The 25,724-nt window shown below is 40.9% G+C and overlaps 1 protein-coding gene across 2 annotated transcripts in view; it reads left to right on the top strand.

Moving 5' to 3' along the window:
- CPNE4 (copine 4) overlaps positions 1 to 25,724 on the top strand; it is a 475,067-nt gene that overhangs the window by 407,187 nt on the left and 42,156 nt on the right. For both annotated transcript variants that reach the window (XM_032869701.1, XM_032869702.1), the window contains exons 8-9: positions 16,499 to 16,597; positions 22,610 to 22,696. In XM_032869701.1, coding sequence (XP_032725592.1) covers positions 16,499 to 16,597; positions 22,610 to 22,696 — 186 coding nt within the window. The remainder of the gene's footprint in view (positions 1 to 16,498; positions 16,598 to 22,609; positions 22,697 to 25,724) is intronic.

Below are 25,724 nucleotides of genomic sequence, written 5' to 3' on the forward strand. Positions count from 1 at the left end.
TCTGATCACATCTGGATTGCTTTTTAAACTTTCATTCATTCTTTTCCATGTATTATTTACATGTATTCTTTAAAACCTGACTTCTAAGGTTTACTGACTTAGTAAGACAGAAGTTTATTTCTCAGTCAAGGAAAATCAATCGGTGTTCCATGGGCAGCTTCATACAGTGATTCAGAGATCCAGGTTCCATCCACCTTGTGGTTTCACCATCCTCTGAAACCTTAAAGTCCTTCTCTATCAGCCAGTGGAAAAGAACAGATAGTGAGAAAGCACACCCCTACTTAACCTTCAGCCCAGAGGTGAAACACATCACATCTCCTTGCTGGTGACCAGTCACTGGCTGGGAAATGTAACCCATCCAGCAACAGCTCTACACTGGGCTGGGTAGCTAACCTGCTCTGCCACACAGTCATTCAACAAATAGTTATTAAGCACCTAAAGTATGCAAAGTTCTGTGTTCACTGTTGGGAATAAAATCGTAAACAAAACAGGAACGGTTGCCACCCCTGGAGCTAATTTACAGTTCGTTGGAAAGATAGAAATTAATCAGGTAATCATAAAGACACGTACTCCCAAATGTGCAGTGAAGAAAAAGTACAGGGACAGAAGAAAGTTTAAAATAAGCTAGATCTAGTTTGAATGCCTGAGGAAGCAAATATTTAAGCTGACACCTGAATTTTAAACAGATTTGTCTAGAAGAAGTTGGAGAGAAAAACGTTTGGGTTAGAGGGAGCAGCATGTGCCAATGTCCTGATAGAAGAAGGATGTTTAACTTCTATTATCCCAGGGTAACCCAAACTTATTTGATGATCAGCCCTTTTTTAATTTTCACTATACCTATTAACCTCCCACGCAACTGGCTCTCTGTGAAAACAAACTTTAAAAATACTTTGCTACCATGTAGATTAATAAATTCATAAATTTTTATTTCTGCTCTTTCAAATAATAGCCTTCATGTGGAATTTAGTTGAATACTTGGGTCTGTTTATCAAAAACTACCTTTGAAAATATAATGAATGCTAGATTAGCCAGAAGAATTTCTAATTAGTTCCCACTACTTTTTCTGGTCTCCCAAAGTAGTTATTGATGGAGCTGTTACTAAGGGCCATTCCCATCAGTGAATGGATGGGTTTGTACCTCCAGGTAAAGAAGTTCTGTTTCATCTTCCCAGAGACAAATATAGCTATTGCTCTGTCCAGTGATAGAAATGAAATGAGAAGAAATGTTCAATTACTTGGGCAATAAGGTTGATAAGATAGGTCAGTGGCCTTGCTTACCACTGTCAAAATCTCAGTTCTCTGCTCGTCCATCTTGCAAATATGTGCCTGGCTCCATCCGGATGAAAAGAATAGGGTGTCTTCCTGGCAAACTCATACAACCAAGTTCTATCTCTCGGGAAAATGTTCTATTCAAAAGTCTCTCTATAATAATTATTGTTTACAAGAGGAGAAATGAGTCTCTTTGACAAATAGAGTTTCACCAGCAGCAATTTTAGGCAAACAACATAGTCCAAACTCTTGGTTTTCTCATTTATCTAGGAAATTCCAAGCTCTTTTTTTTCACACTATATAAGTAAGCATCATAACTTAGTGAGGGACAGATTGACCATGAATGGCCAAGTCTATGTAGGAAGGCTAAGTGATATAGAGACCTTTTCACACATACATACACACAAAAGATGAGATTTCAAAAAATAAGTATTGAGTTAACCTAAACTTGGCTGCTGTATTTCTATACAAGGCTCCAATCAGAAGCTAATTCCTAGGTGAAGACCCAAGATCCAGACCTGGGTCATATGTGATGGTTGCCCAACAGAGTCGAGAGTCCTGAGCATCAAAGGTTGTATTCAAAGGATAAGCTAGACAACCAATCAAGTCCAAGGAACATTACAAACAATAGAACAGAGCAAGGACAAAATCAATGGTAATGTTGAGGCAAGAGAATCCAGAACAATTTTTGTGAATCCGACTGGAATGCCTGCATTTATTTTATATTGTCTTATGGATAGATGGTAAATCCAATCTAAATACCCAGAATTGGTTTGGACATGTCAGCAGCAAAACTGTTTTCGGATGGTCATTTCATGTGATTGATGAGGAGTGGCTCATATCTGCATGCTTTTAGGAACTGTTTTGTTCCCTTGTTTTAAAACTTCCAAGTCTTGAACACCTATGATGGTTGCATTGGCAGTAATTAAATAAGAGTAGCAAGTAAATGAACTTATGTTGGGAATACACAGTAATCAGGTTGCCTGGCCATGCCAAGACTTCCTCCTGGCTGTCAGTCAGTCCTCCATTGCCAGCTTGTGGTTTCCAGACCCATTAAGCCACACAAATGGAGTCATCTGTTCTTTTCTGGTCTTCAAGCAAGTTTTCCTCCTTAGGGACCCAGCAGGAGATTGTCTGTAGGTATCAAATTATAGCAATCAATAAACCACAAGCAGCATGGCTCATTTAGAAACAGACACAGGCATTTTGCTGGGAGAAATGGTGATTACTTACCACAGGTCCAGAGAACCATGGTGTTTATCAGAAATCAAAAATGTGGGATTCAACATGGCCAAATACTAAACTGTCCCTTGGCCCTCAAACTTGTTCTTTCTATGATTCTCGCCTGGTGAATCCTACACCAAAATACCCAAGCCAAAAGCTTGGGGACAGTTCTAATTTTTTCTTTCCTCCTTTTCTTCTCCCTCAACCCTGATATCTACTTAAAGATTGAGACCCATAGTTGCCATTTCCTTACTATCTTCATAATCTTCCCAATTTCACACTAAATACATTGGACTTCTGTTTCTCCCTTTTGTTCATTCTCCCCTTGGCAGCCAGAGTGATCTCTCTACATTGCCTGCAGAGGACTAATCCAACCAAGGAATTCTATAGAATGTTCTGCCACTTGATAAATGCTGGGGTAGAATGACTTCATAAAAACAGTGAAATAACATCCTGTCCAACTGTCATGTCATCAGTGCCCAGAGTATCTGCACATGAAACATAGTAGATACTTAGTAAATACTTATTCAGTGATGAGTAAATAAGCAGTATGGTATATAGGAAAGCACAGACTCCCCCAAGACACCAAGGTTCAAATCCCAACTTTACCACTTTCTAACTGAGTCACCTCAGGAAATCCACCTAACATCCCTGGGCTTCAATTTCTTTCAAAATGTTCTTGTCAGTACCTACCTAGCAAGTTTGTTGTGAGGATTAAGTGAGATGTGCTTAGAGAACTTGGTCAATGAGTACTTGGCAAACAAAAATAACTCAAATGCTAATTGTATTAAAAACAAATAAATTGACAGAACAAAAAACCATGTAACTATTAGGCACCACCTATACAGGGTACTTTATAAGGAAAATTGAGGATTTGTGACCTCTGACCTCCAGAACTTAAAGCCTACATTGCATATCTCACCCCAGTTCAGTCAGTCAAAGAACATTTACCCTGGGCTCATCACTCAACTAGAATTTAAAAACTTTCCAAAAATCTAACATGGGACTCTAACAGGGAATTTAACATGGGGATACCCCAATGTCAAATAAGGATTCTGTAGTTTTAAAAGTTTAGTTTGATAGTATCAATACCTGCTGGAAATAGATCTGTATTAGGTAAAAACCAAATGGAAGATTTTAGAATTTGCTTTCCAACTTCGCTGAGTCATTACTATCTAGAATGGATGCAATGACACAGGAAGTGTGATACTAAACATTCTTCCCAGAGCTGATCAAGTATGATCCTGCTGATGGATGGGAATGACACTAGTGAAGGAGAAAGAAATCACTTAATTTTTCAATCATTTTAAGAGAAGGACAGGAACTTAAGGACCATTGAGTCTAATCCTTTCTTTCTCCAGATGATAGCCTTGAGCCCCAGAGAAATAGAGTATCCTGCCTAAAAAGGGAATGGCTATTCTGAGACCCAAGAGCCCAAAGCTCCTGACTCTGTCCAGTATTCCTCCCACTGAACGCTGTGTAGAGCATTTGTTTTTGTGACTCGGTGAAAGACAAATCTTTATTCAAAATGTTGAGATCTGCCCCCTCGTCCAAAGTGCCTCTCTCCTTAGTTTCTCTCCAATATGAGATGTAGGTAGACTTCTATTTCTTTTCATGGCACGTATTGTGGATACACTCTCTCAGACTCTTGAACCCTGGAATGGCCTTTCTGTCTTACAACTCTGAGGTTATAAAGTTATGAAGTTATAAGTTATATAACTAATACAAATTCTAAATGAAATAGATTATATTCCTAATCTAAAATCTAAATTCAGTATCAGTTCCTACAGATCCTCCAAAACATTAAGAGGGAATTGTCACTTACCATTTGTGAAAAGTGCTCCAAGATTCTTGTATGAAAGATGCCATTCACATGTTTGTTTCATTCACTCATTCAGTTACCCAACTAACTAAGTCCTTAGTTTTACACTTTTTCCATATGGGGTTAATGTCTGTTTTAGAGTATAAGCTTTATGTGAGTAAAAATTAATCCATCTACCTTTACCACTAAAGATATAATGTGTATTACTTTGTATTGCACCTAGTTCATTTCCTGACAGTGTAGATACTCAATAAAGGTGAGATAATAAATCAAAAATAAAATAAAATAGGAAAAGCAAAATCTGTAGTCACTTTTTCAATCTCCTGTTATCAAATGTATCAGGTTCATCTGCAATATGTTTCAAGAAATATAGAGGAGGTAAATATATAGAAAAGAGAGAGACCAGGAGCCGGGAGAGTGTGGAAGAGGTCCTTTTAATTTGAGAACTCCTCAAGGGGAATCATACTTCATTATATGTTAAAGATAGTATGCATCATACCCCAACAGCCTGCTAGGCTGACTTAAGTTATTGAACATCTATCTGTGCATTGGGTGGAGATTGTGTTCTTATTTGCAATTCACATAAGGAAGTTTCCTGAGTTCAACACTCATCAGCTCCTGATTGAATATCAGCTTCTCAGATAGATCTTATACCTGTGAATTTGGTAGAAAAGAGTGGTACAGGTTGAAGCAATTCAGACTGACTTTGATCATGAAGATAGAGAGCTCTTGTTGAAAGCTTGAGGCAAAAGTCACTGTCAAAGCCTGCCTCTTCACTCTGCCCACACAACCACAGGAGCTTCAATCTTCCTAGAGAGTAGTGAGGTGTGAAGTTAAAGAGGTTTGGACAAGCATTTGGGAGCCTCTGAAGCTTATCTGAACTAACCAAGCCTCCCAAAGCCATAAATCTCCAACGAAAGCTTCAAAGAGTGATATACTTCGTTGTGGAATGTCTCAGGGATTGGCTGCAGTCCAGAAAGAAGAGATGTGTGAATTGCAAGATAAAACCAACATTGCATCACCCTTCCCTTCCGGGAATCTCTTAGTCCAACTCTCATGTGTGTAACCTTTGAGAATGTCGCTTGCCTGCTTAGAGCGGTGCTGCATTGCATGATCACTAAGGAGTCAGGATGGCCCTTGAATGTTGTTTTCTGTTTGTGGTCAGGTTTCTTACTGGATTGAAGAAGACAGAGTAAGGCAGGATGTAAATATAAATTATTGCCACTGTTGTCCCAGACGCCTAGATTTTCTGTCTGTTGCTTCTCAAAGTGTCCAGAGGCCACATGCATGCAAACTGGCAAGACTCTTGTTTGGAAGGCAGATTCTTGGGACCCTCCCCAGACCACTGAATCAGAATCTCTGATAGGGCCTGGGAATCTGGAATTTCACAAGCTCTCTTAGGCATACTAAATCCCTAGGCATAACATTTTCTTATCACTGTTCCTTTAATGCAAGCCAGTCATTTTGCAGAAGTGGACTGAGTCCAGAGAGGCAGAATGACCTGTTTAATGTCTCATTGCTGGTAAACATCAGAGACCAGGCAAGGACCCACACCTGTGCCTTCCCAGATCTGTCCTTTTTCAGCACCACATCTCCATCATCATACCTTGGGGTATTCCTCATTGCATAGCACAAGTTCCTACAGGGAAGTGCTCTGAGATGCTTTCAGTGTCTCTGGAGCATGTAACACGCAGGAGACAAGAGACTTAACTGGGCAGATTACATTCCAGTCCTATGCAGGCTCCAGGGTAAGCAAGAGGAAGGAGAAAGTAGCTCTGTCCTCCAGCTGTCCCTGCAGGCACCCAGAGTGCTCTCCTGCTCTATCTGTCCTTACTATATGCTCAGAAAAGGATCCAGTTTTAGCCATTTATCCTTCTGTACAAATAAACTGAAGAGCTCTTATATTTGCACATGCCACTTGGGAGGTGCTCTTTTCTTTCTTTGCTCTTGGAAGCCTTCCTGACTGTCCATGGTGACTACCTTTGGCACAACCCTCCAGTTTTGCCATGTCCATTCTATTTATCTGCAACTGCATCTCCTGCACTAAACTATCAGCATCTTGAGGGCAGGAGATACATCTTTCATCTCTTTATGCCCATTGCCATCACGATCTCTAGTCCATGGTAAATGACAAATAAATAATATATGTGTGTTAAATAAATTCTTGCAATAACCAAGTGAGTACAGAAGACTTACCATCCCTACCTTACAGATTAATAAACTGGGTAGAAAAAAGGCAAAGTGATTTGGGGATGATTACACAGTTGACCAGTGAAAGGGAAGAGATTTAATTCAAATTATGAATAACTCCAAAAGTGCTGCCATTTCTCCCCCTTATCAAACCACTAACATGTTACCCTCAAGGTCAAGATAATCCCTCTCCTGGAGGTAGCTACATCTTCCGCCAACTCTCTAACTGTGGAAAAGACAGTTTGGCCTGATTACTAGAAATGTGGTGAGACAAATGCAAAGTGTAAATTGAGAGCAGATTTGGAAGAAAAAACAGCAGTTGACGGCAAGAGACCAAAAAAGCAGATTGAGTTAAATGGCACTGACCCGAGTCTACAAGGGGAACTCATGCTTTGGGATCTTCCTCCCACGAAGCACCTGATATGAGTTTCAGGATTAGAGGAAGCTGCATCATTCTGGACATACAGTACTGAAAAGGAACACAGAGCACTCCCCCACTGCATCTAGACTTCTTGTCCCAGATGCTTTGTGTTTCCTCTTGAGGCGGGGATCAGTGAGTGAGGGCAGGCCAGGCAGGGAAAACAGATGGTGGATGACTATGCACAGCCTCATTTACAGGGTCCACACTGGAATTAAAACATGCTGGCATTCCCAATATTTAATATAGGTTTTATTTTAAAGACTGGTGATAGAACCTACATTTCATAAGATCTTGCTTCGGCAACTAAGGCAAGACCTCTGGCCTCTCTCCGCTCCTTTAAAGTTCACCCTTCAATTATTTCTTTGAAAATTGCAAGCAGGTTCTTGCATACACTCACCCACAAGTCATTTCAGCTACCTCCTGGCGTGGGCCACAGCCCCCACCCTCAATTTGTGCATTGTCTCCTGCTTCTGCTACCTCTGAGGCCAGCTAAGGGCCCTTCTCCACTTCCATTGTATCAGAAGGACTAACCCCAAGCCAAGAGAGCTCATATTCCATGGGTCCCAAAGATTCCAACACCGTTTTCTCCCTGCTGCTGCTGCTGTTGCCGCTTGGTGCATGGATGCCTTAGCATGTGAATGCCAACGCTGTGCCCTCTGAGGCGTCCAGACATTCCTGCTGCTGCTGCTGCCGTCCCCATCCTCCCTCCTCCCCCAGCTCCCAAGCGACACCTCCACGGCATGCTCCATGCACCTGAGTCCCTGGGACTACATTCTGGTGCTCTCAGTGCATCAAAGTTACTCTCTCTGTTCTCTTGGTGTACATAAGACCCTGGTATTTTGTGCTCTTTTAGGCTGCTGAAAGCCTCCACCCTAGAACTCAAACGTGAATCCACAGGGGCAAAGCACATGGAAAAACCTGGGTGATTGTCACCAGACTCTGCTCAGCCTTGCCCCACTCCTGTAAAGTCTAGTTCTCTGCTGCTGGACCCATCTTGTGAGCCTACTCTCTCCTCACCTCAAAATGAGTCCCTCAGAAGATACTCGGGCTGTCATACAGACAAGTTTCCACTAGTCCTGCTCACCATTCCAACAAAGGTGGCTCCTGGAGATGGACATAGTCGAAGCCTCAGCCCTGCCTGCCACTTCTGGAGCTGTACCTACAATAATGTTTATTTGAGAAACTTTCCCCTGCATCTATCCTACCCATCCTACCTGTAACCATCTAACTGGATCCAGCTTCAGTCTCTGCTCTACTCTGAAGTTCTCTGTTTTACTCCACGTAGCCCTCTGCCCTGCCAGACTCAGAAGCCTAATCAGAGTATTCATGTCACAATGGAGGAACTGCTTTTAACTCTTACCCTAACGGCTGGATCAATGTCAAATAGTCATTGCCAACTCTGCAATGAGCAATCGCAATAAAGTGATTAGAAGATAATCAAAGGAACTTGGATCCTTTCCCCATGGACATACCCAGCCAAGGTCTGCCAGGGCCCAAGTCACAACCATAAAACAAACAAATATATGTATTTGATATTCTTTTGTAGATATTTAGAGTGCTATATAAGCCACTAAGCCAATTTTGTGTTAAGGGTTCTCATTGCATTTTTACAAAAAAGAAGTCATCCCAAATACTAAGTTATGGATGAAATTCTTACAAATCCCTAATCTTGGCTGCTCTGAAATATGACTATATATTTGCCTAAAACCTCCCTAAAATGATAGAATATTGCCTGATTTTCTAAAAGCTGCAGTTAGAAAACTGGTCTAGACTGAGCGATATGAAACACAGTTTGGTCCCTACATTGTTAGCATTTAATTTTGATGGTCTCAATTTAAAATTCCACCTTTAAATGAACTCAGTAAGACCCCCATCCTGGATTAATCATTCTGGGCAATTTTGAAGAGTTCTTATTATCAAAAAGAACATTAAAATTGTATATAAATGTATTCTTCCCGAGAGAGGTCAGATATTATGAATTAATTGATTATTTAAAAAAAAGAAAGGAAGAAAGAAAGAAAGCAAAGAAAGAAAAGAAGAGGAAAAAGCTTTCCACTGGAAAGGCACCTGGCACAAGTGTATTGCGAAGCTATGTGGTATAAGGACAAGGGCCCTGGATGTAGAGCGATGAAGCCAGGATCAGGTCCTCATTCAGCTCTTGGTAGTTCTGCACTTGGGAATAAGTCACCTTCAGTGACTTTATTATATTTTAGGATCATCATCTGTAAAAATGGACCCGTTTTTTCCTGGGGGTAGGGTGGCTTTTGGGAGGATCACCATGAGACTATGAACAATGTGCTTTAAGCTCTCCAAGGTGTATAGATATGTATGTATAGATACATACCTAACAAAAGAGAACAAGGAGAGTATTGTTACGTTACCAGGTATTAATAGTTAATTAAGAACTGTATTACTTTAATTACTTTAATATGAAAGTCTCAGACTTTGGAACAGAAGGTTGAAAAAGGAATAAAGATGTAGTGTCATGTAACTAGGGAATTGTGGATTGTAAAGGGACCTCACAGAACATTCCTTCCAATTCTCCTTCCCCAGACACCCATTTATACAGAAGGAAACCAAGGCACAGAGTTTGAGAAGCCTTTCTGAGGTCTCATGGCACTACCTGCAGAGCTCAGACTAAAACTTAGCTCTCCTGCTTCCCAGCCCCTAGCACCTGTGACTACAATCGTTAAATTATGTCCATAATCCCATTTCTGCCTTCCTACACCCATGTCTACAACCACCAAAGCTTACTATCTGGTTCAACTGTCTCCTTTAATAAAAATCAACAAGATGATTGCAATATCTTCCTTTCCCTTTGCAGTATAGATAAGACCAAACATTCAGAGAACTGTCATCAACTTGACTCAGGAAGAGAGACCTTTTTCATTCACTTATCAGATATTCATCTGAGTTCTTACTTGTGCCCAAGAATTGTGCTAAACCCTGATAAAAATCTGAGTGCTCAGAAGTTCCCTTCAAGTCGTGGATATGGGCCAGTGATGACCACGTAGGTGGAGATGTTAGAGCAGATATAAACAGATTGCAATGGAAGCTTAAGGTGATGATGTGACTAAGGAGCGAGAGAAACTTGACAGCAAATTCTGCTTCACCTGAACAAATGACAAGTATACAGTGATTAAAAATAATTAAATGAAAATTTGAGAAGTCAGGAGAAGAAGACATTTCCTTTATCTATGAGAATTCTTTAGTGATTTGTGTCAGTTATACAGTTCCTGATCACAGTTTAGGGAGTTCATTACTCCCCACCCGGAACTGCATCAGATTCTGACCCTGAGAACTCTGATGTCAAAGTCAGCCATACTTTAAACACTGAATATTCAGTATGAATACTAGGTCACTAACCTCTCTATTTCTCAGTTTCCTCATCTATAAAATGGAGACAATTACAAACTCTCTCCACTAGCAGGGTTGCTGTAAAGGTTAAATGAGTAACATGGGAAACAGTATAAGCAACAGAGAGAACCTCTTCACTGTTCCCAAGCAAGAGGCTGCATAGACAACAGTGTGTGCATGGTCTCTGGGGTCTTTAGCTCTGTCTGTGAAATGCATAGATAGGTGTGTCTTGAAAGTTTACACTACTCCATCCTGTTCTTACTTTACATTTGCATGGAACCTATTATAAGAAAGGTATGCCAGCCAACAGTGTACAATGCTACCAGTTATCCACATCTTTGGCAACAACTATTATTTTTTTCTCGTTTTTTTTTTTTTAACAATAGCCATCCTAACAGATGTGAGGTGCTATCTTGTTATAGTTCTGATTTGCATTTCCCTAATAATTATTGATATTGAACATGATTTCATATACCTGTTGACCATTTTTATATCTTCTTTGGAGGAAGGTCTATTCAAGACTTGCCCATTTTTTAAAAATTGGGCTATTGGGTTTTTTGCTATTGAGTTGTGGGAGTTCCTTTTTATTTTGGAAATTAACCCCTTATCAGATAAATAGTTTGCAAATATTTTTTCCGATTTCATAAGATACCTTTCATTTTGTTGATTCCTTTTCTGGATAGGAGCTTTTTAGTTTGACATAATCCCGCTTGCCTACTTTTGGTTTCATTGCCTATGCTTTTGGTGTCATATCCAAGAAATCATTACCAAGACCAATGTCAAGTAGCTTTCTCCCATATTTTCTTACAATAGTTTTTAACAGTTTCAGGTCTTATGTTGAAATCCTTAATCCATTTTGAGTTGATCTTTGTGTATGGAAAAAGTGGGGACTGAATTCCTTTCTCTCTCTCTTCCTTCCTTCCTTCCTTCCTTTCTTTGTATTTGGATATCCAATTTTCCCAACATCACTTGTTGTCAAGACTATTCTTCATTTTGCATTCTCGACACCTTTGTCAAAAATTGGTTGACCATCTATATGTGAGTTTATTTCTGGTCTTTCTGTTCTGTCCCATTGGCCATAGGTTTGTCTTTATGCCAGTGCCATGCTGTTTTAATCACTGTAGCTTTGTGATATATTTTGGAATTAGAAGTGAGGTGTGGACCACTTTGTTCTTTTTCCTTAAGATTGCTTTGGCTATTCTGGGTTGACAGAATTCAACACTGTTTCATGATAAAATGCTCAAGAAACTAGATATAAAGGAATGATAAAAGCCATATATGACAAACCCACAGCTAAAATCCTACTCAATAGTGAAAAATTGAAAGCTTTTCCTTTAAGATCAGGAACAAGATAAGGATGCCCATTTTTGCCACTTCTATTCAACACAGTACTGAAAAATCTTAGCCAGAACAATTAGGAAAGAAAAGAAAAGAAAAAGAAATAGGAAAAGAAGAATTAAAATTATCTATTTGTAGGTGACATAATTCCTATATGTAGAAAGCACTATAGATTCCACCAAAAGGATCTGTTAAAAGGAACTGTTGGAATTAATACACAAATTTAGTAAACTTGCATGATACAAAATCAACATACAAAAGTCAGCTGTGTTTCTATACACTAATAATGAACCATCAAAAAAGGAAGTTAAGAAAACAGTCCCACTTACAATAGCATCAAAAATAATATATTTAGGAATAAACTTAACCAAGGAGGTGAAAGATTACACATTGCAAATTACAAAACATTGATGAAATTAAAGGAGACACAAGTAAATGGAAAGATGTTCCATGTTCATATACTGGAAGACTTAATGTCATTCCAAATATCCATACTCCTCCAAGTGGCCTACAGATTCAATGTTATCTCCATCAAAATCCCAATGGTATTTTTTTTTTACAGAAATAGAAATACAATCCTAAAATTCATATGGAACCACAAAATCTTCTTTATTTTAACGTCAACTGATTATGACCTGATCAACTGTGTCTATAAAATAAATTTCACTGCAATACCTAAATTAGTGTTCGATTAACTAATGGGACTGTAACCTAGCCAAGCTGAGACATAAAACTGACCATCACAAAAGGCTAATGAACAATAAGTTGGCATATCTTTCTTATAATGGGTTCCATGCAAATGTAAAATAAGAACAGGATGGAGTAGTGCACTCTCAAGACACACCTATCCACACATTTCATAGACAATGCTTAAGACCCCAAAGGCCATGCACATACTGTCTATGCAGCCTATTGCCTGGGAACAGTGAACAGGTCCTGTCTGTTGCTTGGTGTGTTCATTGAGCTTCAGGAAATCCTAATACTTTATAGTTTTAATCACAGAATGAGACTTTTTTACACAGAGCAAATTTAGAAGAACTCAATTCTGAATTTCTGCTTCCATTAAGAGGCACTGTGGTATATTAGAAAATGTTTCAGCTATGGCAACAAACACCTGCATTCAAATCCACCTTTGTCACTTTCTAGGAGTCCAGTCAAGTCACTTAATCTCTCTAAGCCTGTGAATGACAATTACCTATGAATGGTAATAATAGTATTGTCATTTCAAGATTCCCATAAAGGATTAAAGACCATAAACCAAGTGGCATGGGTTCATAAAAGTTGATCAGTTAAGACAAACTATGAACTGCTTTTAGTTCAAAGATTATCTAGCGTTAGCTGAGTGGTCTTGGGAAACTTACTTTACTTCTCTGTGCCTCCATTTCCTCATCCATAAAATAAGTGTAACAATAAATTGTTCTGGGGATTAAATGAGTCCATATATATATATATATATATATATATATATATAATCTCATATATAAACTAAATATAAAATAAGTTCTCAGAAAAAGTCTGGTACATAGTAAGCAATATATATATTGTTTAATTATGATAATTTGCTATCTGTGTGGGAGCTATGAAATCAGGGAGGTGGGAAACCTGGATTTTAGTCCCAACCCTGCACTGGGTGAACTCACAGAAGCCATTTCACTTCTCTGCCATCACGTCCGTCTCTGTAAAATGAGGGAGTTGATCGGACCCTCTGTGGAGCTCAGACACAGTAAGACTGCATACTAAACTCCACTGTGAAATGCAGGGACTTGAGAAGACTTCTGGCTCATAGAGAGTTCCAGCTGCTAATCTCTCACAGATCTGTCAAGTCTTCCTTATTGATTCACACCAGGAACCCTGCCTCAGTCTCAGTTTTTCTACAGGGCAGCTGATCTGTTTACTTTTCACCAAGATGTGTTCCTCTCTCAACCGCATCAGAGCTGTCAGACGCCAGCTTCGTGGCAGGGAGAGACGGAAAGAATGTTTTTGTTTTTCTGCTTCACTGTGTCTTCCATCCTTTAGGGTCCCTTCTGAGAAAGGTCAAAACAGAATTCTGCATCTGCTGCAGTGGGAAATGCTAGCCAATCAAAGAAGCAGGGCCCATGTAAGTGACAGGGCCTGCCCCCAGGAGGCCAGGACTAGAGTCCCATCAAGCCTGACTCCTCCTCCAGCCCGTGGAGGGTCAGTGGTCTCTCCTTCTCTGTCCCTGAGAGATAGCGCATTACAAACGTCCTGAATGTTGTGCATGCCAGGTGGAAGGGGGGAAAGTAACTAAAGCATGACAGGACATCTAACAGAGGGCAAAAAAGGAGTGACAGGTGGTTTTTGCCTAAGATTCTGTTACAAGCTGAAGTATTCTGTACATCCCTTCTTGCTTTTTCTATATTCAGCTATGACTAGGGAGGCAGGAGGAAGGAGATTCAACCTCTTCCTCAATGCAGAAGAGTGTGTAAAAGGCTGCTTGCACTTCTTTTCTCTCCTGTGCTTCTGCACCCTTTGTCTCTTTAACCTGCTCCTCAAGGTAGAAGAGTACCTGAGCGTCAGTCTCAGGTGTGCCGTGGCTGTATTTATTACCAGGCAAAGTTAGGATCCTTAAAAACAGGGTCCCAAGAACCAGCCTTCTTTCTTTCTGTGTCCAGGCCCAGGTCATACATGTACAAGGAGGGAGAGGCAGTAAGGAGGGACTGGCAAACAAAGAGAAAAGCCCCTGGTTGTAAGTGACTGCAGATCAATGGACAGTGTTCAACAACACGATATTTACAATGCACATTCTAAGACATTTTTCCAAATGGCTGAATCATTGATTAGTTCCACCATCCAATGGAATAAATGAGGAAGAACTTCTTCCAGCTTTGAATTAAGAAGGGGGTTCTCAGCCCTCCTACCAAACATTGGTATGCTGAGCATTTCAACCAGAAAGAGCTTTGCCTTTCATTGATGTTATTTTGCAACCTATACTACTCCAATTAATCTTAGCATCTCTGAGTTAGAGAAAACTCAAAGACCATCCCACTGAATCCTCCATAACATTCTCTACTTGACTTTCTCTACCACATTTTTGGAGCATAGTCCTGCCGTTTCTTCTTAAACATTTCTAGCAATGAAACACACACTCTTACACAAACAGATAGCTTTATGTCCAGACAGGTGTAATTCCTGAGAAACCTTTTGTTGTTGTTGTTGTTATTTCTTTGTAACTTCCTCACAAAATTTGTTTTCCCCCTTTTGGAATCAGACAAGGTAAATTGAAATACCTTTTCCTAAGACATTTAAGTACTTAAATAGTTTTCAGACTGGGTTATGTGGTAGCAATCTCAGTGGCTGAGAACAGCAGTGATTTATTTCTTGTAGATACAAATGTCCATCCCAGGTCACCTGGAGACTCTGCTGTGCATTTCCCTCACTTAGAGACTCAGACTGACATAACAGATCCTATTAGTAGTTTACTCGTAGCATCTACCAATTGAGTCAATATGTAGTGACCAAAAAGTTAGTGTACATTGAATGGTTTCAACTGAATGTTAATTGTAATTCTCCAACTCCCTGGGGTCAAAGATTCATTTCAAAATCTGGATAAGATATCTTGAGTTCTACTTCCATGTACTGCAGAAGTTGACACCCTCCCCAGTGTTTCTGTGGGGTTCCCCACTCCTAGGAGTCATCTGTCTAGCTCTCCCTCCGCAACCCTGCTCCCTCAGTTTTCAATCCCTATGGGCCGTATCACACTGCTCTCTGGTCTGCTTGTCCCCAAACATGGACATAGCCCCTCACCTTTATTCTCCAAGTCAGCACTAGCATAATGTTGTTATGGATGGCAGATTTACTAGAGTCACAGGGATAACAGGAAAGGAGGAAGTAGAGAGAGCGTCTGAGAGAAGAGCTATCTAAATGACTTGACCTTGAAATTTAGACCTCACAGTTTCTGAAGTTCCCTACCTGTCTCTTACCTCCTCCTACTCCGATGTCAGGCCCATCTTCAGCCCTCTGATGAATCCTTGCCAAATTTCTCAACTCATACTCCTGGGTCCTATGTTCATGTCTGTAGTTGCAAAGGGAAAACTCAACTTGATATTATTTTATTCAGCAGAGCAGTTGAGCTCCTTTTGTCTTAACCTCTTCCATTTTGATTTATTCTAATACAGTCTTCTTCATCACCAAAGGACTTATTAATATGTTTTCCAAGAAGAAGAATTATCTACCATAGCCTTCACACTGAAAGAGAAAGCAAAAGTTGAGAAATTTGTTTTTCAAGTGAATTGGGGTAAATCCAAGGGGGAGACGAACCATGAGAGACTATAGAGTCTGAGAAACAAACTAAGGGTTTTGGAAGGGAAGGGTTGTGGGGAGATGGGTGAGCCTGGTGGTGGGTATTAATGAGGGCACGTATTGCATGGAGCACTGGGTGTGGTGCATAGACAATGAATCTTGGAACACTGAAAAAATTTAAAAAATTTTTAAAAAAAGGATGCCATCAAAAAGAGGTACCTGGGTGGCTCAGTTCATTAAGTGTCTGCCTTAGGCTCAGGTCATGATCTCAGGGTCCTGGGATCGAGCCCCACCCCTGTTGGGCTCCCTCCTTAATGGAGTCTGCTTCTCCCTTTCCCTCTGCCCCTCCTCACTGTTCATGCTGGTGTTCTCTCTCTCTCTCTCAAATAAATAAATAAATTTTTTAAAAAATTAAATTAAATTAAAAACTTAATTTAAAAAAAAAAGTAACTATAGAAACAAAAGGCATCGTATATCCCACATGCCACAATTCTGGTGTGTTGGGTTTTTGTTCCAGACTACGCATCTCTCATCAGGTCTTCCTCACACTGCCTTCAGCTACTGTGGATTCATTCTTGATTTTTTTTTTTTTAAGAGATACTTCCTCTCCTCTTACAGTGCATAGTATGGGACTGGGACTCCAATGGCAAGCATGACTTCATTGGAGAATTCACCTCGACATTCAAGGAGATGAGAGGAGCAATGGAAGGGAAACAGGTAGGTGGTAAATCACACATGGTATTTCCCCCAGACACTTCTCTCTTGATGTATCCTTAGTACCACTACACATGGAATACCTAGAGAAGAGATGCCAGTATTTGATTAAATGTGACAAGTTGGAAGCATGATGGGATTTGAGTACCTAGATTCTACTACTAACCCAACCAAAGCAACTAGTGTGAGCTTGGAGATGACACTGCCCCAGTGTGGTACAATTTCTCCATCAGTAAAACAGAGAGGTCAGATGAGAATATCTCTGATTTCCTTTAGCTGTGTAGCCTTGGACAAGTGACTTAACCTCTCTGTGCCTCAGTTTTCTCACTTAAAAATGAAGGTGATCAGTGTACCTACCTAATAGAACTTTGTGAAGATTAAATGTGATAATTCATGGTATGCACTGAGAGGCATGCCTAGCATGTAGCTAGTGCTTCCCAAATATCTGTTTATGGTAATATTATTCTTTCCATGACTTGGTGGCATTAATTACATATTTACTGCTTTGGAAAAATTATCGGATTCCTCCAGATATTCATTATGGCCACAGGATTTTCTTTTGGCTCCACCATTTTACTCACACACTGGATACTGAAACATGGACCCAAACCCCAGCACATAACAGAGGCATATAGGGATTTCATCATGCCACACAGCAACCTAAATGTCTTCTTCATTTCTCTCAGGCACACATACATTCATGTATCTGTAAACTGATCAGTCATTTGTTGTCCTCTGGACCCTAACCAGGTAACTGCTGTTCTTACCTGTTCATTGTTCATCTGCCCAATTTCTAGCCATGAAACTTGTATCTCTTTGCCTGTGGGATTTCTCTGGTAACTGGAGCCCCTATTCTGCCTCTGCCCACAGCCAGGTGAAGTATGAGGGAAGGTATAGCTCCTTCCAGGGAGCAGCCCTAAACACATAACTAATGTGGGGGGGGGTGGAGTGTAAATACCCCAGATGTCTTGCCCCGCAGGGGACAGACCTCTGAGTTTGTGTTCTATGCAGTTCCTAGAGTTCCCCAGCAGGAATCGGCCCTGGTTGCCCACAGTGGTAACTGACTGCAGACTTCTTTGGCAGTCTTTGATTCTCAATTCCCCACTCCTCAGTTGGTACTTCCTGATATTACTTCCCAAATGAACTACTTACACTTAATTCCTTGTCTTAGGGGATCTCAAAACCAAAATACCTGACCTTCTTATTCTGGGGACCACTGTCCCCATGGAACAGAAAAGAGTGGCAGTTGAGTGTTCAATGGCTTTGGAAAGATCTTTCCCTTAGAGATAAGATCCTATACCTGGCCTGGTCAGAAGCACTGATTACAGAGGATGTCACAACTCATTTTCCATGTCTCTTCTTTCAGATATAAGGTCAAGATATACCTAGAATGGTTGGGAATAAATTAACATTCTTTAGAACTGGAAGCTTAATCTGAACCAGACCATTTGTCAAGTTTTTACATTTGGTCTAGAAAATCAAGGGCAACTTTCCACATAGCTCCCACAAAACCTGTTGTATGTGCTTTGTTTAACATCCAGGATTCCAAGCAACTTGTGAAACACGCAGACCTTTGCCACCAGCAGGCATGCAAAGGTTCAGGGCCACAGTCAAAACCAGCACTAAATTGAGGGGCTGGGTATCTCTGTCAGTTAAGTGTCTGCCTTCCATTCAGGTCATGATCCCAGGAATTTGACTACATCTCATGTGGTCCTGGGATTGAGCCCTGAGTCAGACTCCCTGCCACTCTCTTCTGCTCTCTCTCTCAAATAAATAAATAAAATCTTTAAAAAAACAAAACAAAACAAAACAAAAAACCAACACTAAATTATAAATGAAGTGACACCCAGGATAACAAGATAGCCAGAGAAATTGTTGCTCTGTTGAGCCAGGCCCAACTGAACTAATAAATCAATGAATTATCAATACTAATAATCAATATGTATTAGAAAATCTAAGAATCTAATCTAATCCAAATCTAATCAATATGTATTAAAGTTCTAAAAAGTTTCACGAAGTTGTATCTGTTCTCTTCTACAAGTAAAAATAACCAAATCAATAAATGTAGGAAACATTTCATCTTTAGGTTCCTAAGAGGGTAGAATAAGTAAAATTATAGCATATATAATAGTTGAAGAAACCAAAGTCTAATGCTTCCAAACAAGCAAAAATGAATCTTCAAGTCCCACTGAGGAAATTAATCATATGCTATATAATTTTCTGTATCATCGAGATACCAGAAAGATTTTATTTAGTTCAATCACTCAGCCCCATCTGGGCACATTTGCACTGTAGGAAATATTCTCTTATGTATTGATTCTACTAGTACTTATTACAGAACACCTACTAAGTGCCAAGCTCTATGTGTGTCATGACTGCACATCAGAATAAAATACAAACATGAATCAAATAAACAAAAAACAAAAATGTAATTGTAGTTTGTGACAAATGCTATAAAAAACTGAACAAGTGTATATAGTATAAAGGTGTGGTACTGGAAGGATAATCTGAAAAGGCAGCATTTAAGTTGAAGTCCCTTAAAGACAAAAAGAAGCCAGCCATGTAACAAGCAAGGGAAAAGCATTCAGGCTGAGGGAATAGCATTACCAAGTCCTGAGTGAGGAAAGAACTTGGTGTGATTAAGGATGTGGAAGAGACTAGTCAATCTGGAGCAGAGAGGGTGGATGAGATGTGGTCAAAGACAGAAGCAGGGGCCAGGAAAAGCACATTCTAATAACTTGGAGAAAGGAGTTTGGATTTTCTTCTAAATGTGGTAAGAACTATACAGCTTTGTGCTCACCAGGACAGGAACCACTAGCTACATGTGAGTGTTTTAGTCTTACTTTTAATTAATTAAAATTAAGTTTCAATTTCAATTCCTCAGCCACACTAGCCACACTCTAAGTACTCCATAACCTCATGTGGCTTGTGGCTTCAATTTGGTTGGTACAGATGTAGAATATTTCTATCATTGCAGAAAGTTCTACTGGACAGTGGTGCAGAGAGGTCCAAGCTAGAGAATGACATGACTGGTTTTAACTTTTAAGAATGACTCTGGCCACTGTGTAGATAACTCGTTGTAAAGAGAGAAGACAGTGAAAACAGATCTGTCAGGAGGCTACTACTGAAGGCAGGACAAGAGGTGATAATGATTTAGGCTCAAAAAGTGATGATGGAGCTGGAGAGAAATATAGTGTTTTAAGATGGGTTTTAGAGGCAGGAGCTACAAGATGTGTTAAGGGTTTGTATATGAGGGGGATAGGTGAGTAAACATTGGTGCCATTTCTGAGTAAGGAAGTCTTATTTCAGGGAGGTCCAGTATGTGAGGAAAGTTCAAGAATGGGGTTTGGAAAACTGGAAGGGAGGCCTACCTGTAAATGTATTTTGGAGCCATCAACAAACAGGTAGTTAATGTCAAGAGAATGGAGGATAGAGAGAGAGGATAGAGGCTGGAATGGAGAAACCTCAGTAAGAAGAAACAGAGATGAAGAGAGGAGCCGTCCTCTTTTAAGCACCTTCCTGTGAGAGTCATAGTTCTGTAGGGTAAATTCTTGATTAACTTGGGTTAATTCTCAGAAGGCCTTCATGAACAGCCTTACTCTGAGGTGGCTGAAAAGGAAACTTGCAAAAACAGATAGGAGAGCCCCTCCAAGACCTTTCTAGAGGAAGCACTGTGTTAATAGGCCAGGCTTTGGAGTGAGACTGATGTGAATCCCAGCCCAATCCCAATAAGACCTGAGCCTTATCTTTCATCTCTAAGAGGGAGTTGTGGGAGAGTTAAATGGGATTGTAGATGTAAAGCAAATAGCCTATAATAACATGAAAACTTCATCCCAAGACAGATACAAAATACTTAGACCCGGTTCATCAGCACCCCCTGCCTGCCCAACAGCTGTAAAAGCCCCCAAGTACCTGCAGGTTCTGATCAGCTTCCTTGGAGCCCTTGTCTGGCTGCACTAACCCATCCTGCACTACAGGTCTGCCTTAGCCTAAGTTGGAAATGAGTAGACTTTCCATGAATTATCATTATAATTCTTAAGATAACTTGAAATCTAACTCAAAAGTTTCATCAGTTATGTCCTTCTTGACTGAAGAAATTGAGGTTAATAGAAATTATTGAAAATTACAAAGGAATCATCACAGCTAATTTTGGATCTTTTCTTTCCAATTTTAAGGGAAATCCCTACACTACTTGTTCATACTGTGACATTAGAGGAAGTTTTGGGGGAAAGGCAATTTCAGTTTTGATGGATTTGAGAGGAACTTGGAGTGTTTTGTCTGAAAATACTAGATCTACTTTGAGACAAGCTGGAACTCTTGTTTATCAAGCACTATGAGAGCTTGGAGAGCAAATGAGAAGAGAACCTAAGAGAGGGAAGAAAGACAACCATGACCATGATGGAAAGATGAGACCTTAAAAAACAAACAAACAAACAAACAAACAGGGTTTGAGATGTCTTGATTTCAGATTCAATTTGACTCTTCTTTCTTCCTGTCCTCTCCTTCCACACTCCTTCCCTCCTTCCTTTCCTCCCTCTCTCCCTTCCTAACTTCCTTCCTTCCTCGTTTTCATTCCTTCCTCTTATAGAAAGAGTTCTAGAGGACCTTTGGCCAGTACAGGATTCCTTTCTTCCCAAACCTTATGTGGTTGCCCAGCCCCTAGTGGAACTTCCCCAGTATTGAGAAACTGCTATTCTCAGTTATCTGTTGCTGAGGAACAAATTACCACAAAAGTTCCTGGCCGAAAACAACAATCGTTATTCACTCACAGTTCCCTGGGTTGGCAATTTAGGCTGAGTTCACCTGGGGCAGATCCTCTCTATTCTCTATGTGATGCCAACTGAACTCACTCATGCATTTGTGCCTTGGCAACTGGGACAGCTGGGACATTTCTCCGTGTATGCTTTTGTTTTCCAGGAGATCAGCCTAAGCTTTTTTCTACATGGTGGTAATAACACCCCAGCAGCAGGAAGAAGGCAAACCCCAATGCACAGGCATTTTTAGTCCTGTGCACACTTCACTTTTGCTAATGTCCCATTTGCCCATTGGCCAAAAGAAGTCACATGACTAAGCTCACTGTCATTGTGGGAGGGCCCTACACAAATGCATGAACACTGAGAGAAATGGATCAGTAGAGATCAAAGCTGTATCAGTCTACACCACTCACATCTGCCTCAGAAATTGCTTTATTTTCAGATATTCCTAATTGTCAGAGAAAGTGAAAATTTGTCTCCTGAGTGGAAATCCAGGGATCCGGCTCCCATGGAATGGTGGGCAGGAGCATTCAGTGACTCTTGGATGTTTGACTTGTAGTTGATTTTGTCACATGAAGTCCTGTAGGACGGAAAGATTGATATCTCTTCCCCTAGACACTCCCCTACTTCCCAGCTACCTTCTCAGTTCTCAGCCACTCCTACAGCTCTGATACTATCCCCTTTGGAGATCTACTGTGTCACCATTGTGTTATGTATCACTCCATTATTTTAGTTCTCAGTGAGGTTCTATGCAAATTCATCATTATTCCCACTAACTTCCTGTAGCCAGCATTCAATGTCTCTCAGTGTTCTGACATTATAAGCCAATTCCTAGACACTAAGACTCAATAGTCGTGTTAGGAATGTGTCTACATATGTCTCCTTCCTTCTGTTGCTCGATTCAACCCTATTAATAGAAAGCATTCCCAAGTGCCAGGCACTGTTTTAAATGTATTACATGGATTAGTTATTAAGGCTTCACAATAATCCTGAGAGATACAATTATCAGCTCCATTTTACAGAGGAGATATCCAAGGCATAAAGGAATCAAGTAATTTGCTAAGGGTTGCCTGGCTAGAAATTGACGGGACCAGGATTCAAACCATGCCATCCAATATCAGTCTCACTCATCCATGCCTCTGAACCAACCCTCATGATGCAAACGTTATCACACAGAGACCATTTGTTAGCCTTCAGACCCATCTGCTGAAGCATCTGGGGGCTTGGCCTCATCAAATGACTCCCCTTCTTTCTGTTGCAGGTGCAGTGGGAGTGCATCAATCCCAAGTACAAAGCCAAGAAGAAGAATTATAAGAACTCAGGCATTGTGATTTTGAATCAGTGCAAGGTATGTATATAGTTCCTCTCAAGAAGTGTGAAGCTAGGGCTGTCTGGGAGGAAGAGCTTAGGTTGTATGGTCAGTGGGAGAGAATGTCAAGGAGGTGTGTTTTTAAAAATAGAAATCAGAAAGTCAATGTATTAATGGATGTGCAATGAGAAATGTAGGCATAGGTGGTCTTGGAGAAGTGGTGGCCCAATACCACCATCCGTTCCACAAAGACAGTCATACCCCCAAAGACGGGGAGTCCTGGTCACATGTCAGGCTCTTCTCTGTCCAGAACAGCATCAGAGGGAGATCCCCCCAAGGGTAAGCCAGCATTTCCAGAGTCTCTACCTTATGCTCGTCACAGTGTTCAGTGTTTCCTAAGTGACACTTCAACCATGATGCAAGGGTCCATGAACACAAAGCTGTGGTGAAGGATTACAGGGGCCTGGAAACTCCTCCCAGAAGGGCTCTAGCTTCACAGAAAATTCTACATGCTAATAATCAAACCTCTGATATCACATTTGAGAATAACCCTGGCCCCAGCTGAGTATTTACTATGTGAGAGTTAACAATGATGAATTCTGTCTAACTTGTATCCGAACCCTGAGATTTCTGCTGTCAACTGAGACCATGTAACTAGTCACACACATGGTAAGTTTAAGAGCTGAGATATTAACCTATGCCTATCTGACTCCACCATACAAGACTTAAATGCCATCTAGCTTCTCTCTGTGTATATCAGGTTCCTTCTCTCCTGCCAGGCACTGCACATCCTCTCATAGCAAGAGCAAGAGGAAAGGAAAGACGGATGTGACCACCTCTTGAATCAGTCAGTGGGACTAGGGATTAGAATTAATTTAATAATTAATTAATTAATTAGAATTAATTGGAATTAGCCATTGGGATCATTGTATTAATTGTGACTTTTATTTTCTACAGTTTTTGATACTTTAACATCTTGGAGTCTTGTGGACAGGTGTTGGGTCTGTGCCTCCCAGGGTTAGCTAATTCCTGGAGATAGCACACAACTTGTGAGCTTGCTTGTGAGCCTACCTTTGATATGCAGACCAACCAATCCAGAGCCTGTACCCCCAACTACCTCCTTTATGGAGCTCTCACATATGAAGCCAATATTCCTACGGCCCTATAGCACCCTGGGTCCAGGCTTCAGATAATTTGAGACCGCCTCTATAGCCCAGAGCCACCAGAATTATTCAGACTTTCCAATCCTAAACCAATTTAACTGCTTTCCCTGCCCCACTCATTCCTTACCCGCCCCCCCCACCCAAACACAATAAAGACTTCAGCCAACACTTGCTTTTCGATCTTTCTGCCTTCTGACTGACACTGGTGCTTCCCCATGTGACCCTTGGGTGGCATGACATACCTCCTATCCTCCAGGGAGCTGTGAGTAATAAACTCTTCTTCCAGGGACACCTGGGTGGCTCAGTCAGTTAAGCGTCTGCCTTCGGCTCAAGCTGGGATGGAGCCCTGGCATCAGACTTCTTGCTCTGCTCTTCTCCCTCTGCTTGCTGCTCTCCCTTCTTGTGCTCGTTCTCTTTCTGACAAATAAATAGATAAAATCTTAAAGGAAAAAAAAATTCCATATTAAAAAATAAATAAATAATCTCTTCTTCCAAAGACAGATGTCTCTGGTCATCTTACCTCACAGATCAAATCCCAGGTACATTCAAAACATCCTTGTGCCCAGGGAAGCAGGGAAAAAGATCTAGATGAACCACTTCAGTGGTTGTCTATCTCCTTTAGGTGGCTGTTTTGATCCTCCATGGATTCATCTTACAGTTTAGTGCTCAGGGGCTATGGTATTTCAGCTCATTCCCAAGTTCTTATTTCCTTGATATACAAATAATAGTAGGGTGTCCCAATCATCATGCAAAGCATTGCCATAAGGAAGCCAGGAGCATGTGTCTGGGTGGCTCAGTCAGTTAAGGATCTGCCTTCAGCTCAGGTCATGATCCTGGGGTCCTGGTATTGAGCCCACATTGGGGTCCCTGATCAATGGGAAGCCTGCTTCTCCATCTCCCTCTGACCCTCCCCCTCCCCCCGCTCGTGCTCTCACTTTCACTTGCATTTAAAAAAAAAAAAAAGGGCAGGAACAGGCACTTTTTCAGGGGCCAAGTAAACATCAGGCCTGAGAAAAGTCTGCCAAGAGATATGTGCCACCTGGAGGTGGTACCTAGAGATACCAACATGGGATTTCATGGGTCAGTCTCAGAAGCTCCCCAGAATATCAGATGGAATCCGAGGATTGAGGGTCAAAAATCACAGGTACTACCTGCCCAGGTACAAGGGGCCAGTCTGCCAGCTCCAGGACTGCAGGGACCGTGTTTGTTTTCTCATCACCATATCCCTAGCATCTAGTGCATGGTGGGGGCTCAGTAAATCCTTTGTTCAATAAATAAGTGGATAAACATCCCCCATAGTCAAGCAGCAGAATCATAAGGAAGCAGAAATGAAGACCAGAAATCAGTAAGGCACACGAGAACACAGATGACTGTGGCTGGGCAGAAAGCAGGGAGCATACTGACTTCCAGCACAGAGGTCCAAAAGATGGACTATGCAGTCCAGATGGCCATCATTAGAGACCCACCTCCACCATTGACTGGATAGGTGATCTCAGCCTCAGCTCCCTCCTCCACAAAATGGCACAGTCATAATGATAATACCATTTTCATAGGGTGGTTCTAAGAATTAAATGAAATTATGGATGTGAAGTCCCTGGCTTAGATTTAGTGATCATAAGTTCATTGTTCATGGCATGGCAGGAGTCTAACGAATGGGAAATTGTTGGTAAAGGCCTTCTCAGGTCATTGCCAATCCTGCAGCCACCAATCTAGATTGCTTTTGGTATTAAGAATGTTACCAAGGGGGGAGGAGTCAAGATGGCGGAGAAGTAGCAGGCTGAGACTACTTCAGGTAGTGGGAGATCAGCTAGATAGCTTATCTAAAGATTGCAAACACCTACAAATCCAACGGGAGATCAAAGAGAAGAAGAACAGCAATTCTAGAAACAGAAAATCAACCACTT

This window comes from Lontra canadensis, unplaced genomic scaffold, assembly GCF_010015895.1.
Source record: "Lontra canadensis isolate GAN:19392208 unplaced genomic scaffold, GSC_riverotter_1.0 scaffold38, whole genome shotgun sequence".
Classification (NCBI taxonomy): Eukaryota; Metazoa; Chordata; class Mammalia; order Carnivora; family Mustelidae; genus Lontra; species Lontra canadensis.